We start from the raw sequence: 14,511 nt of genomic DNA, 5'->3' as shown, positions 1-14,511 counted from the left end.
GTTTAATATCAGTGCAAGGTATGAACCTAAGTTCACTTTGCTGTATATGGGTGTCCAGTTGTTCTAGGATCATGTAATACAAAGACCCTTCTTTCCCTATCCAGTTTCTTTGGCATCTTTAGTGAAGATCAGTGGACCACATATGAGAGAAGCCTATTTCTGGGCTCTGTATGCTGTTCCACTGCTTTGTCTGTCCTTATACCGGTACCACACTGTCATGATCATATATGTATATGTGTGTGTGTGGGGGGGGGGTTATATAGTAGATCTTGAAATTGTGTACTGTAGTTTGTCTTCAACTCTTCTTTTCATTTAAAAAATTGCCTTAGCTATTCCAGCTCCTTTGTATCTTAATATATAGTTTAAAATCAGTTTGTTAACTTCTACCAGAATTCCTGCTGGGTTTTGACCGGTACTTCACTGACTCTCTAGATCAATTCGGAGAGAATTGGCATCTTAACAATACTGTATGTTTCAATTGATAAATATGGTATATCTCTCCATTTACTTAGCTCTTTAAAAAAATTTTTCAGCACTGTTTTGTAGCTTTCAGTGTACAGGTTTTGCACATATTTTGTTAAAATTATCTCAGAATAGGGACTTCCCTGGTGGCACAGCGGTTAAGACTCTGTGCTCCCAATGCAGGGAGCCCGGGTTCGATCCATGCCACAACTAAAGGAGCCCGCGAGCCACAACAAAGGAGCTTTCCTGCCGCAACTAAGGAGCCCACCTGCCACAACCAAGACCGGGTGCAACCAAATAAATATTTTAAAAATGTGTACATTAAAAAAAAATTATCTCAAAATACGTTATATTTTTTGATGTTATTATTGTACAAATGGTATTTAAATTTTTTTCCAGTTGTTTATTGCTCATCTATAGAAACATAGTCAGTTCTTGTATATTGACCTTACATTAATTCTAGTAGTCTTTTTGGTAGATTCTGTAAGATTCCCACATGTATGATCATATTGTCTATGAATACCATTCTACTTTTCTTTCCAAATTGTTTGCCTGTAGGAACATTCAGTTTCCTGGCTTTATTGCAGTTCTAGGACTTCTAGTAATGTCAGTTAGAAATGTCAAGAGTGGACACAACTTGCCTCGTTTCCCATTTTAGGGGAAAGATCTGCTTTTCAATTTTTAATTGTGGTGTTAGCCATGGGTTTTTCATAGATGCTCTTCATCAGGTTGGGGACATTCCTTTTTTTCCCCTAGTTTTCTGAAAATTTTTATCATGATTTTTGTTAAATGATTTTTAAAATGTGTTAAACTCATCACATGGTTTTTCTTTCATAGTTTGTTAATATAGTACATTTCATTGACTGATTTTTGAAGATTAAGCCAAAGGTATGTTCTCAAGATAAACCCCACTTGGTTATGGTGCATTACCTCTCTTACATATTGTGGATTTGATTTACTAGTATTTTGTTAAGGATTTGTGTCTATGTTTGAGATAAATACTGGTCTGGGATTTTTGTCTGGTTTTGGTATCAAGGTAATACTCATCTCAAATGAATTGAGCAGTGTTCCTTCCTCTTCTGTTCTCACGTCAGTTTTGTGTCTTTGGAGGAGTTTGTCCATCTCGCCTCCGCTCCGCAGGTTCCCTTGTCGTGGGTTGGTGTGGGACCTGCGATGCTGTCCTGCCTGGTCCTGACACCAGCAGTTAGGGTCTCCTCACTCTTCATCTTAATCGTTCTAGCTAGAGAGTTCACTGGATTTTGTTTATCTTTCAAAGAACCAGTTTTAGTGTAATTGTTTTTCTCTATTGTTTATCTTTTTTTCTATTGCATTTATTTCTACTCATATGTATTACTTCTTTCCTTCTCCTTACTTTGGCTTTCCTTTGCTCTTCTTCTTCCAGTTTCTTTTTTTTTTAATCCAGAATGTGTTTATCGGGATGTTTTTCCATTCGTCTTGATTCAGGGTGCTTTCAGTTGCTGCCACGCCTGCCCCTCCCACATCGTCTGCTGCTTTCGTGATGGCAGAGACGGTGCCACGGCCCCAAATATTTACTCTCTTGCCCTTTAAGAAAAAGTTTGCCAACTCGTAGTACAGGAAAATAAGCAGAAAATACAGACAATTCACAAAAAGAAATGTAAAAATAGTTCTTACACACGATGTTCATTCAGCCTTTTTCGCAATTAGAGAAATACACATTGTTGGTGGGAATGCAAAGCAGGTCAGCCTCTCTGGAAGAGCAGTTGGTAAGATCTGTGTCTGTACTTCCATTTGGACCCAGCAGTGCCAGTGTAGGAGTTTACCCTGAATGCACACCTCTAAAAATAAGGAAACACATGCACACGAGGTCGTTCATCGCAGCACTGTCTATACCTCCAAAATATTGGGAAGTACCTGCTATCCAAGCCTCTCAAATTGGTTGAATAAACCTGGTACATTCACACCGTGGCGGACTGTGCAGCTGCCAGGAGTAGCAAGAAGACCTTTATGACCTGGAATGAGGTGCTTTTCCAGGAGACATTAAGTGAAAAGACGAAGAGTAAAGGAACGTTTGTAGTACACTGCCTTCTGTGTGAGAAATAGGAAAATAAAGCAAGCATAAATCTACTATCTCTGTAGAAGGAAATGCAGGAAGGATAAGGCAGAAAGCAGTGGGCTGGTTCAGCCCGCAGGTGCATGGGGTGGGGTGGGCAGAAGGACTTTAGGATGGAGTGACATTTCTTTGAGTTTATCTTTTTGTATAGTTGTGATTTTTAGAAGTTCATTCTACACCTTCGAAACATAAACTTAATGGATGGATTCCTAAAACTGAAAGGAATTGTAAATAAACAAACCTGATTGTATTTCCAAGAACTACGTAGCCACCCTTAAGAGGGTGAGAGGAGAGAGCTGAGAGGTCAGTGATGGACACAGCACCCTCGGTCCTGGACGAGGCTGTGTAGGAAGCGCAGCAAACCAGTTTTGAACTCTTGTTCGTAGCTTTGTTTCTGTAGTGGTTTGGGTGCAACAGTTGGAACGGATTCTGTATGTGTGATAGCACTGAGCGAAGGTGTTGGTGTTCGGAGCCGGGGTTCTCGCTGCAGGAGAGAGGCACCCAGACGTGGAGCACAGCACTGGGGGCCCTGGCGTGGACTCGGGGCTCTAGGATAGAGACCTGTGTCTGTTACACGGCCCGTGTGCACATGTGTATTGTATGTGTAGGGGGGTGTGCATATCCATGGATACATACGTGTGCATGTGCACAGCATACTTTCTCAGCTCCATGTGCTAGAAGAAGAAAGACACAGAGCGGTAGCTGTGAGCACACCGAGGCGCCAGGTCTTGGCCTTCAGTACCTCTCCCTCTCGGGAGAACCAAGAAGGGAGGAAGGAAGTCAGGCATCTGCTGTAAATGTCAGTGGACTGCTCAAGCTGGAAAATAATTCGGCAGCCGTTGCAGTAAACTTTGCCTCAGGTGAATGACCAGTGGCTGTTTAGTGGAGGGAGAGAGCTGGATGAAGATCAGGACACTCGTGAGGTCTCACACTCTTATTAGTGGCACAAGCTAAAACTAGTACCGATAGTGGAGCGCTGGACGGCACATTGCCCGGGTGACAGAAACCTGCGTCTCCCTGAGGGTAGGTGGGTGTCCTGTGGGTCTGGACATGATGCTCAGGTACTGCTTCAGCCGGGAATGCAGCATCTGACTGGAATCCTGAGAAAACCACAAGCATATGCAGGATGAGGTTTGTGCTACTTAACGATGGAAAGAAGTGGACTCTTTCAAAGTGCTGGTGTTGTAAAGGACGAGGGAGGCTGCTAAGCAGGCCAGTGAGTGCAGCGCTCAATGGCTGGCCCAGCCCTGGAGGAGGGAGGCGCCGACGGCCTCGTGGTGCACGGGGGTGGCTGCGGCTCCAGGCCTTGCCCTCGCCTCCTCTGCCAGCGCGCCTGCTTGTGTTCCCACGTGCCTTTTCCTCCGAGCGCTTGTCACCGAGGCTGGTGTTCCACCAGCACGTGTACGTATTTCTGCTGGTTTTTGTGCAGCAGACGGTGACCTGTTTGAGGGCAGACTCTTATTTGTCTTGGCTGACTTTACATCTCCCAGAACGTCGATTCCTTAATAATTATGGAGGACACCAGAGAGCTTTTAGCTTGTGCGGGTTATATCTCTGTACATTTACCATATTAGAAATTAAAACTTAAGATTTTTAAAAATATTTATATATATATATATATAACTCATTTAAAAATTACAATAATAAGCTCATTATCTCTTAACATAAGTAGCACATATTTATGAAAACAGTTCTAATACAACGAGATGCCATGAGAAGGGCAGGCTTGTCTGCTGCGGTTGCTGGTCTCTCGTAGCTGGCGAGAGAGCAGCGTCTGGGTGGCTTCCACCTGCTGGGCGTCCCGCACTGTGTGGCCTCTGGAAACCTCCACTGTGCGCGTGTGAGAGAGGAGAGGGAAGGAGCAAATGGCGTCTCTAACGTGACCCCTGAAAGGGTCTCGGGCACCCCCAGGGGTCCCTGGGCCACTCTGAAAACCGCTAGCTTAGAACAAGTTCTGGTTCCTGGAAGGCATTCAGTAAACATTTGTCAGATGAACTAATAAATTCCAAAATGGCCATTTGCGGGGGCCAGCGCTTGGTTGGATTTACAAGTTCCGACGCGCTCACACGGGTGGTCTCTGGACCCGGGTTCCGCATCCAGCCTCAGCGCTCTCTTCCCGTGGCAGGTGTCCCCGTGAGCAGCAGAGTGTCCTCCAAGATCCAGCAGCTTCTTAACACCCTGAAGAAACCAAAGCGCCCTCCACTGAAGGAGTTCTTCGTGGATGATTTGGAGGAGGTGTTGGAAGGTGAGTGTCCCGACTCCGGCACGCTAGTTTGTGCAGACAGGGCAGCCATTACATCTGAGGACACAGGCAGACGTCCTTCATATGTGGGTCAGACCCAGACTCTGTGGTCATCGTGTGTGATGGGGACTTCAGTGTCACACACGACCTCGGGCTCTGTGTCAACAGCTTGTAGTTAAGAGACCGCGTCTCTCCATGCCTCTGCTCCAGTGGTTAGTACTTTGTTAGAATACATCTAAAATTTCAGTTTACTTCCACGATTTAAATTTTTATTTAAACTTTAAATCTGAAATACTTGTCTTCCCGTGGTTTTATGTATTTATTTATTTATTTTCCCCTTGGTTTTAAAGTATTATATCTTTAGCAAAGTTTGGGCTCTTCAGGATTTTAGCCTCTCGTTTATGAATGATATATATAGTCAGAGAAAAAGAATATAGACTTATTTTTTTTAATTACCAAGAAACAGAAAGGAGTATAAATCTGTAGAAAAGTAAGAGAAAGTGAAGCCCTGTACAAGATAGCAGCGTGTGACGTGTGGCTGGGGCCTCGGGGCACCCGGCCGTCCCCTGCCCCCGGCCTTGCACCTCTGCTGTGCGGTAGTCCCACAGACCAGCTCTGGTGTCTCCTCCTACTTGGGGATTAGACATGGCTGTTAGGGCACGTCTGTGTAATCAAATTATGCCTTTCAAATTCAGAGTTCAATGCTATGAATGCTTTTTAGGAAGTCTTTTGTACATTTGGGCAAATATTGATGACATATCCACTGGAAACATAATAGATTTTACTTTATTTTTTTCTTTCAACGTGGTTTGAGCGCCTCAACTGAAGTGGCGATTCTACTCTCATCCTTTATAAGTGGGGACACCTGCTTCTTAGGTGCCTTCTGGGTGAAAGCCTGGGGGTCGTTGTAATCCTGGGGTTACAGTAGCCAGGATCCATCTAGATCCATGACTAGCTCTCTTTCCATCCTTGCTCACTTGGTCTGTGACTGTTACAATGATGGGGAAATCTAAACAAATTATGGTAGCCTTCTTGTAATTGGTATTTTTCAAGAAGGAAGCTATAAACTGTGGAGGCCTGACAATAGAGCATGTGCCTGGTTCTATGAAACGCCGCTGTTCACATTCGGTTTTGCTTGTAGTGCAGCAACCAGATCCAAATCAGCCGAAGCCTGAGGGCGGCCAGATGGCAGTGCTGAAAGGGGAGCTGCTGGCTGTGGGCAGCACCTGGCCACCGTCGCTGCTGGCCACCTTGCAGCAGTGGGGCACCACGCAGCCCAAAGCCCCGTGCCTGACCGCCCTGGATACCACGGGGAAGGCCGTCTACACCCTCACCTATGGCAAGTGTCAACAGAAGGTAGCTGGGCGCTGGCTGGCTGTGAAATGTAATATGTTGTACGACACAGACGTGCAACTTGAGGAACATGAGAGAACAGATTCCTGACAAGCTGACACAACTGGCAGGGAAACAGTACCTCGCCTCCCCCCAGGGGCCCCTCCCGGGCCACTGCCCTTCCCCCACCGGGGGACCACTCCCTGCCTGGTGGTTTCGAGAGTTCACATCTGTGTGTGCATTTCTGAACAGTGGAGTTTAGTTTTGTCTCATTTTGAACTTTGGACAAATGGCGTCAAGCAGTATGTGTTTTTTGTGTTTGGCGTCTTTTGGTTCCATTCTACGTGTTTATGTAACACGAATTGCGTGCATTTGGCTGGACGTGTTTTCACGGAGCGCTCAGCCCCGAGGCACTTCTGGCCCCCAGGCCGGCGTCCCCCACAGCCGAGGCCAGTGCCCTGCTGACCGCTGGGTGTGAGCCAGTCCGAGGTGCTTTGGGCTGCGTCTTGCTCAGCGTTGTCTGAGGTTCACCCCTGTGCTGTGTGCTGCGTGGTCACTTCATTCTCGTTGATGGACAGTCTCTCATTGTGAGAATGCACCACAGCCAACGTCCGAGCTCAGCGGCAGGTGGGCATCTGGGTTGCGTCCGCTCCGGGACTGCTGCGTGTCGGACTGTTGTGAACGTTCTCTGTGGGTCTGAGGTGGACGTGTAGGCGTTCGTGCTGCTGTGGGTATAGGACTCGCGCGTCAGCTTCGGGACGAGCTGGCGAGCTGTTTCCACCCCACAGCCCTGGGGGAGGAGTTCCAGCACTGGATACCTTCTGTTCCCGTTTGCCTTCCTTGAGGAAGCATCGTGGTGTCCAGTGCCTGGTGCTGAGGGTGCTTCTAACGTGCTTACTGGCTGCTTGAACACCTCCTCCTATGACGTACCCAGATCTTTGGCTCATTTTTCTGTTCGCTTGCTAATGCTTTTTATGTTTCAGATACACACCTTTTGTCCAGTACATGTTTTGCAAATATCTTCTTCCACCCTTTGCACTGCCTTTTAACACTTTTAATTGTGGCTTTAGATGAATGAGAAGCCATAACCTAATGTAGTCTAATTTATCTGTTTTCTCCCTTTTTTGTGCTTTCTGTTCTGTGTAGGAAGTCTTTGCCAGACCTAAGGTCAAAAAGTCATTCTCCCCCTCCGAGTCTTCTTCTGAAGACTCATTCTACTTTTCACACTTAGTGTTATGATCCATCTACAGTTTAGTTTTGTGTATGGTGTGAACTTGGACTCATTTTCTCTCCTATGAATGGAACTGACCCACTATCATTTGTTGAGAAGCAGCCCTTCCCCCAGATACGGCTTTGTCATCCGTCAGGTGAAAACTGTACTTGTGGGTCTCTTCTCTTCACCATCCGTGCTTCCTGAGTTGCTGGAGCTTTACGAGTCTGTGTTGGATGTCAGTCCTCCAGCTCTGTGATTGCGCCTCAAGATTTCCTTGACTATTCTTGGCCCTTTACATTTCCAAGTAAACTATTTCTATTTATTTATTTAATTTATTTATTTTTGGCTGCGTTGGGTCTTCGTTGCTGCATGCGGGCTTTCTCTAGTTGCGGCGAGCGGGGGCTACTCGGCTACTCTTTCTTGCAATGCGTAGGCTTCTCATTGCGGTGGCTTCTCTTGTTGCGGAGCACGGGCTCTAGGTGCGTGGGCTTCAGTAGTTGTGGCACGCGGGCTCAGTAGTTGTGGCTCGCAGGCTCTAGAGCGCAGACTCAGTAATTGTGGCACACAGGCTTTGCTGCTCCGTGGCATGTGGGGTCTTCCCGGACCAGGGCTCGAACCCGTGTCCCCTGCATTGGCAGGCGGATTCTTAACCACTGCGCCGTGGGAAGCCCTCCAAGCCCTCCAAGCTTTAGAATCAGCTTGTCCATTTCCAGAAAAAAATCCTGCTGGGGTATTGATTGGCAGTGCACTGAACCCATAGTCCAGCTTGAGGCGAATCAGTTTCGTTGCAGTTATGGGATCTTCCAGCTCATGACCCTGGAATATCCCGCCGTTGAAGGCCTACTTTGGTTTCTCTCAGTGACGTTTTACACTTTTGAGTCCAGGAGTCTTGAGCTTCTTTCATTAGATTTATTCCTATTGTAATGGAATGATTAAATTTTTTCGACTCAATTGTTGCTTGTAAATAGAAATGCAATTGATCTTTTTTAAATGGTGACTTTGTATCTAGTGATCTTGTTAAAGTGACATATTAATTCTTTTTGGTCTATTAATGAGTAGTTTTGGACATCCTGTGCACAAGTTGAGCCCCTGTGAGCAATGACGGCGTTGTCTTGGCCTTTCTAGTTCTCACACCTTCGGTTTCCGTTCTTGTCTCACTGCACAGGCTGGAACCGCCAGTGCAGTGAGAATCCTTCTCTGTTTTAGGTGGAAAGCAGTTGGTCTTGAAGTACGCTGTTTACTGTAGCTTTTTTGCTTGTTTTATGGTAGTAATTCTTTGTCATAATGAAGTTCTGTTTCTAGTTTGCTGAAAGTTTCGCATCGTGGATTGGCTTTTTCTGCTTCATCGAGGTGACCATACAGTTTCTCTGCCTCCTCCACTAACCTGATGAATTACATTGATTAATTTTCAAATGTTAAGCAGCGCTTGCATTCCTGGAATAAATCCCACTTGGCCAAGATGCCTTTTCAGTAGATGCCTGGATTCTAGTTGCCAGTATGCTGTTTGGGGTCTTTGCACCTGTGCTCGTTAGAGAGCTAGCTCTGTAATTGTTTAAGACAGGAGCTCGCTGTGCACTCATGAGTGTGCTTTGCTGACAGCCTCCACCTGGAATTCAGCTTCCGGGTGCGGGTTACACGAGGCACTGGGACAAGGCCTGTGTTCCGCTCAGCACAGACTTCCCTTGTGAGGGAGCCTGCAGGGACTGCGGCCAGACGGCGTCACCCGCATCTCACTGTCCCGCGCTTCCCGGGAGCCCTTCTGGTGCCTCGCTCTGCTTCAGGGCTTCCTGAAGACCCCAGCCGTGGTCCTTCTCTCCTTGTCTTTCGATTTAAGTCTGTATCCACTACACCCGTAAGACACCGCTCACTACTCTTGCCTTTTGAGTCAGGAGTCGTGCTGTTCTTTCTTTCCTTTGCGGAATGTTCCTTCCTGCCGCTCCGCGTTTCTCACTGTAACCTCTCCTGCTGGCTGTGGGACTGCCCGCATCTTCCTTTGTGAAGGCGGACAGGCATCTGTCAGCACTCTGAAGACTTTTGTGATATCTTTTGAGGAGTGAGATGCCAGATTGTTGTTCCTCTCTGGATGAGGATGTGTCTTTTTCCCTGTGATGGCTTTTTGGCTTTGGCTTGCATCTGTCTTACTGTGATATACATATTTAGCTGTTACGTTCTTTGAAAGTTTCCTGCTTGGGGTCCACAGGGCTTCTTAGATCAATGGAATGGTATCTTTCATCAGTTTTTGGAAAAGTATAGCCATAATTTCTTGATATAGTGCTTCTTCCCCATTTCTCTCTCCTGTCCTCCTGGGACTCTGATTACATTTATATTAATACCTTTTCTGAGTCCCACGTGCCTTTTTTATATTTTGCATTCTTTTTTTTTTTTTTTTTTTTTGCGGTACGCGGGCCTCTCACTGCTGTGGCCTCTCCCGTGGCGGAGCACAGGCTCCGGACGCACCGGCTCAGCGGCCATGGCTCATGGGCCCAGCCGCTCTACGGCACGTGGGATCTTCCCGGACTGGGGCACGATCCCGTGTCCCCTGCATCAGCAGGCGGACTCTCAGCCACTGTGCCACCAGGGAAGCCCCTGCATTCTTTTTTAAAAAATTAATTAATTGATTAATTTTGGCTGTGTCGGGTCTTAGCTGCAGCACGCGGGATCTTTCGTTGTGGCACGCGGGCTTTTCTTTGCAGCCCACGGGCTTCTTTCTAGTTGTGGCATGTAGGCTCAGTAGTTGTGGCGCACGGGCTTAGTTGCCCTGCGGCATGTGGGACCTTACTTCCCCAATCAGGGATTGAACCCGCGTCCCCTTCATTGCAAGACCGATTCTTAACCACTGGACCACCAGGGAAGTCCTATGACATCCTTTTTATATATATACTTCAGTTTGGAGATTTTCTGTTTTCCTTTATTCACATTTTCTAAAACTGGTGTGATCTGTGTGACCCTTTCCTCTTGCGGGGGGTGTCCCCAACCATGGGTTTTGTCTTATGTAGCAACTTGGGGGCTCTGCCTGGCCTTTCAGAGGTTTCCACCCGCTGTGCATGGCCCCGAGATTCAGCGGACTCCTCTTGAAGCCCCGGTCTCCGCGCCCCAGCAGCAGCACTCCGAGGGGCACAAAGCCATGAGATGTTCGTCTCCCGTGGGTGCCAGACGCTAAGCCCCGCCCTCAGCTTTTGTAAGAACAGCTGCAGAAGGTCAGCTCACCTCCCAAGGGTTTCCCCAGGGGTCTTAACTCCTCTAGTTGTCTTTGCTGCCTCTGACGGATGGTTTTGCATTTTATCCAGTTTTAAGTCATTTTGGGCGCGAGTGCTGGTCTGCCACCACTGTTCTTTCCTGCTTGGAAGCAGAGTCTCAGACCTTTATGCTTTTAAGATTCATCCATATTATTGTGTATAGTTGTAGCTCATTCATTTCTGTTGAGGAATAAATATTGAATATTTCAGAATGTATGTCTCCATTATACTGTTGATGGACTTTTGGGTCATTTCCAGTTTTAATTGTTACAGACAGTGCTACCGGGAACATTCCAGTATGTGCTACCTGGTGTGTAAGCGTGCATTTTTGTAGGGTATATACTTAGGAGAAGAGGTGCTAGCTAGTTCTGGGATTATGACATCTTTACATTTATCAGATAATTCCAGACTTTTCCAGTTTGCACTTACCTGATCAGTGTATGAGTCCCACCTTCTCCCTGTCATTGGCAGGCTTATTAATTTTGGCTAATCTGGTGAGAATATGGTGACAGTCGTTGTGGTGCTAATTTGCCTTTTCCTGATGACTGAGTAGGTTGAGATCTTTTCCTGTTTTTGATCCTTTGGGTTTTCTCTTTTGTTAAGTGGTGTTGAATCTTTTGCACATTTTTTTTTTGCTGTACGCGGGCCTCTCACTGTTGTGGCCTCTCCCGCTGCGTAGCACAGGCTCTGGACGCACAGGCTCAGCGGCCATGGCTCACGGGCCCAGCCACTCTGCGGCACGTGGGATCCTCCCGGACCGGGGCACAAACCCGTGTCCCCTGCATCGGCAGGCGGACTCTCAACCACTGCGCCACCAGGGAAGCCCCTTTTGCACATTTTTATACAGGGTTATTTGTGGGTGTTTTGTGTGTTCTGGATGCCAGTCCTTCTTGGCGGCTTACTGTGCGCCCTGACCATTCACGGCCCTGCAGCAGGCTTCCCTCCTCCCCTCCTGGTCTCTAGCTCTGCTGTTCTCTCACCCGCCTTCAGACTTGTTGCCCACCCGGAGGGAGTTTAGTTTGTGTGTGTGGTGTGGGCCTGGGTTCCGGGTCAGTTCTTCAGGAAAGATGGCAGGTGTCCCGTTCTTGTCCCCTTGGTGCTACCTGTGTTGTAAGTGGAGTTGTCCACATGGGGGTGGGTCTGTTTGGGGTTCTTTGTTTTATCACGTTGATTTATATTCTACCCTTAGGCCAATAGCACGTTCTTTTTTTTGTTGTTGTTCTTTTTTTTTTGCGGTACGCGGGCCTCTCACTGTTGTGGCCTCTCCCGTTGCGGAGCACAGGCTCTGGACGCGCAGGCTCAGCGGCCATGGCTCACGGGCCCAGCCGCTCCACGGCATGTGGGATCCTTCCGGACCGGGGCACAAACTTGTGTCCCCTGCATCGGCAGGTGGACTCTCAACCACTGCGCCACCAGGGAAGCCCTTTTTTTTTTTTTTTTTTTTTAAAGATTTTTTTGATGTGGACAGTTTTTAAAGTCTTTATTGAATTTGTTACAGTGTTGCTTCTGTTTTATGTTTTGTTTTTTTGGCCTTGAGGCATGTGGGATCTTAGCTCCCCAACCAGGGGTTGAACCCACACCACCTGCATTGGAAGGCGAAGTCTTAACCTGAGAAAGTCTTCCTGTCTTGTCTCCTTCTTCCAGAGCGTCTTGGCTTCTCTCGCCCTGGTATTTCAGTGTCAGTTTGTGTCAGGTGCCACAAACACACCTGTTGAGGTTTTGGTTATCGTTGCCTTGAACAGTTTGAGGAGAATTAGCACGTTTGCGTTATGGTGCCTTCTAGCAATGGACATGATAGGTTCCTCCATTCATTCAAATCTTTTTCAACCTCAGTACTGTTTTATAAGTTTCTGGGGGGAGACTTTGCGTGTTGTCTGTAACACATATTCTTAGATATTTGGCCTGTTTATTTAAATCTTATTATAAATAGTATCACTAAGATTTTTATTTGCTGTTTGTTGATGGCAGATGGATATTACACGCTATTTGCATATTGCTCTTATCTCTGAGAGCCTTGCTGATTTCAGTTATAGGTTCAGGATATGCACAGTCACATCTTCTGCAAATAATGACGGTTTTGTGTCTTATTGTTTTACCTTCTCTGCCCCTTTCACCCCAATCGCATTGGCTGAGACTGTCAGTAAAAAGGCAGTTGTCCTTGACTTACTCCTGCTCTCTGAGGGAAAGCTTTCAATATCTGACCATTAATTATGATACCTCCTGTGGAATTTTTAAAGACGACTTTTAACAATCACATTAAGGAAGTTTCCTTTCATCCCAAATTTAAGAAGGATTTTTAAAATCCTGAATGGTAAATTATTTTAGTTTTTTCCACCTTTATTCTGTTAATGTGGCAAATTATGTTGATTTTCTGTTAAACCTCTTTGCATTGTTGCGGAGAGGTCATGATGCGTTTTTCTTTTTATAAATATCTGGATTCAGTTTGGAAATCTTTATGTGTTACAGTTACAGTTATTAACATCTTGAGTTGACCTTTCTATTTAGGCAAAGGCAGCGGTGTTTTGTTTGTTTGTTTGTTTGTTTGTTTGGCAGCGGTGTTTTGAGTTGACTATTTTTCTCATTTATTTCTCAGGCCCCACAGTTCACTTATCTCACAATGTTGTGCCCAAGTTTAGACTATTTACGGCAAGGGGCGTGTGGTTGCCGCATGGTTGCCCAGGGGTGGGGAGGGTGAAGGACGGCTCTGTCTTCCTGCGTTGCTGCACTGCGCAGGGTGAGTGGGAGGGCTGCTTCTGGTTTGGGGTGGACTCAGGCTTTTCTGTCTTCCTCCCCCTCTCCCCCTGCCCTTCACTGTCCCGTGTATCATGTGCCGTGTTCCTCAGGGAAGCACCCACAGGGCTGGGCACCTTCAGGAGGGGTCCAGACGCTCCTTTCCAGCCGCCCGTGGCTCTGCCAGGTTCCCTAACATCTCCCTGTCTCCTCGAGTGAAAGCAGAGATGAAGATGGACCCACCTCATGAATTGTTGTTGTAAAGGTTAAATGACTTATATGCCACTCTTATAAGGGGTATAATTGAGACACATTCAATGACATGAAAGCGCATTCACAGTGCAATGTTGATTGAAAAAAGGGTGAAGTATGATCCCATTTCTTAAAAATTATGCATACGTGTGTGTGTGTCTGTGTGTGTGTGTGTGTGTGTGTGTGTGTGTACATATATAACAGAAAGAATGCTTTTTTCAGCTGGCTTTTCTATATTCTCAATTTTCTATGATAAAATGCTGTTTTAGTTTTCTGTTAAGAAAAATAAATCTGTAAGTTGTTTTTAAGAGAAAACTTCATTGCAGCATTGTGCAAAATAATTATCAATTGGAAGCTACCTGAATTTTCAGCAATAGAGTAATAATGGTATGTTAATGGGATGTTATGATTGCTACATTAAAATGTTAATTATCAGTTTCTTAAATTTTACATTGCTTAGTATTTTTATTTTATTTTAGGCAAACTTTGGAGTCGGAGTTTAAAACTAGCTTATACTCTACTTAATAAACTGACTAGTAAGAATGAACCACTACTTAAACCCGGAGACAGAGTAAGTAACCAAATGCACCTTTGTTGGAGTGAGTGAGAATGGAGACTAAAAATCTGCTTCATTGACATCAGTGTTCTCTCAGTTGTTCAGACTTACAGCATTAATACAAGGGATTTAAGTCAGCGATGAAAAAATATTAAATATGGAGAAAGTTTGTGTTGATGTAGGTAAAATGATCGTTCCTTTTATTCTCCCTTATTGCCCCTTTCCTGATTCTTAAACCTCTTTTCTCTTTGACTTCATATGTATTGATTTTAATAAAAATATTAATGTCAGATATTAATCAGCGCTACATTTCCAAAGCGTAAGTTTTGTGCAGAAACGTTGACCTTACTTTGAAATTCTGTGTGTTTTATATTCATCTCCTTCCCTCTTCCGTGT

The 14,511-nt window shown here is 45.9% G+C and overlaps 1 protein-coding gene across 19 annotated transcripts in view; it reads left to right on the top strand.

The window, feature by feature from the left end:
• The window catches only part of DIP2A (disco interacting protein 2 homolog A), a 93,138-nt gene that overhangs the window by 34,162 nt on the left and 44,465 nt on the right, over nt 1-14,511 (top strand). For 18 of the 19 annotated variants that reach the window (XR_014015995.1, XR_014015996.1, XM_081235980.1 and 15 more), the window contains 3 exons: nt 4,680-4,799; nt 5,938-6,135; nt 14,039-14,130. Coding sequence is in view for 17 of the 19 variants with exons in the window: in XM_081235980.1 (XP_081092106.1) it covers nt 4,680-4,799; nt 5,938-6,135; nt 14,039-14,130 (410 nt within the window). In the remaining 2 variants the exon portion in view is untranslated. The remainder of the gene's footprint in view (nt 1-4,679; nt 4,800-5,937; nt 6,136-14,038; nt 14,131-14,511) is intronic. The other variant, XM_081235981.1, reaches the window with a different exon arrangement.

This window comes from Mesoplodon bidens (genome assembly GCF_964165515.1).
Source record: "Mesoplodon bidens genome assembly, chromosome: 5".
Lineage (NCBI taxonomy): Eukaryota > Metazoa > Chordata > Mammalia > Artiodactyla > Ziphiidae > Mesoplodon > Mesoplodon bidens.
The sequence above is the reverse complement of the archived record's forward strand: the minus strand, read 5'-3'. Positions and strand labels throughout refer to the sequence as shown.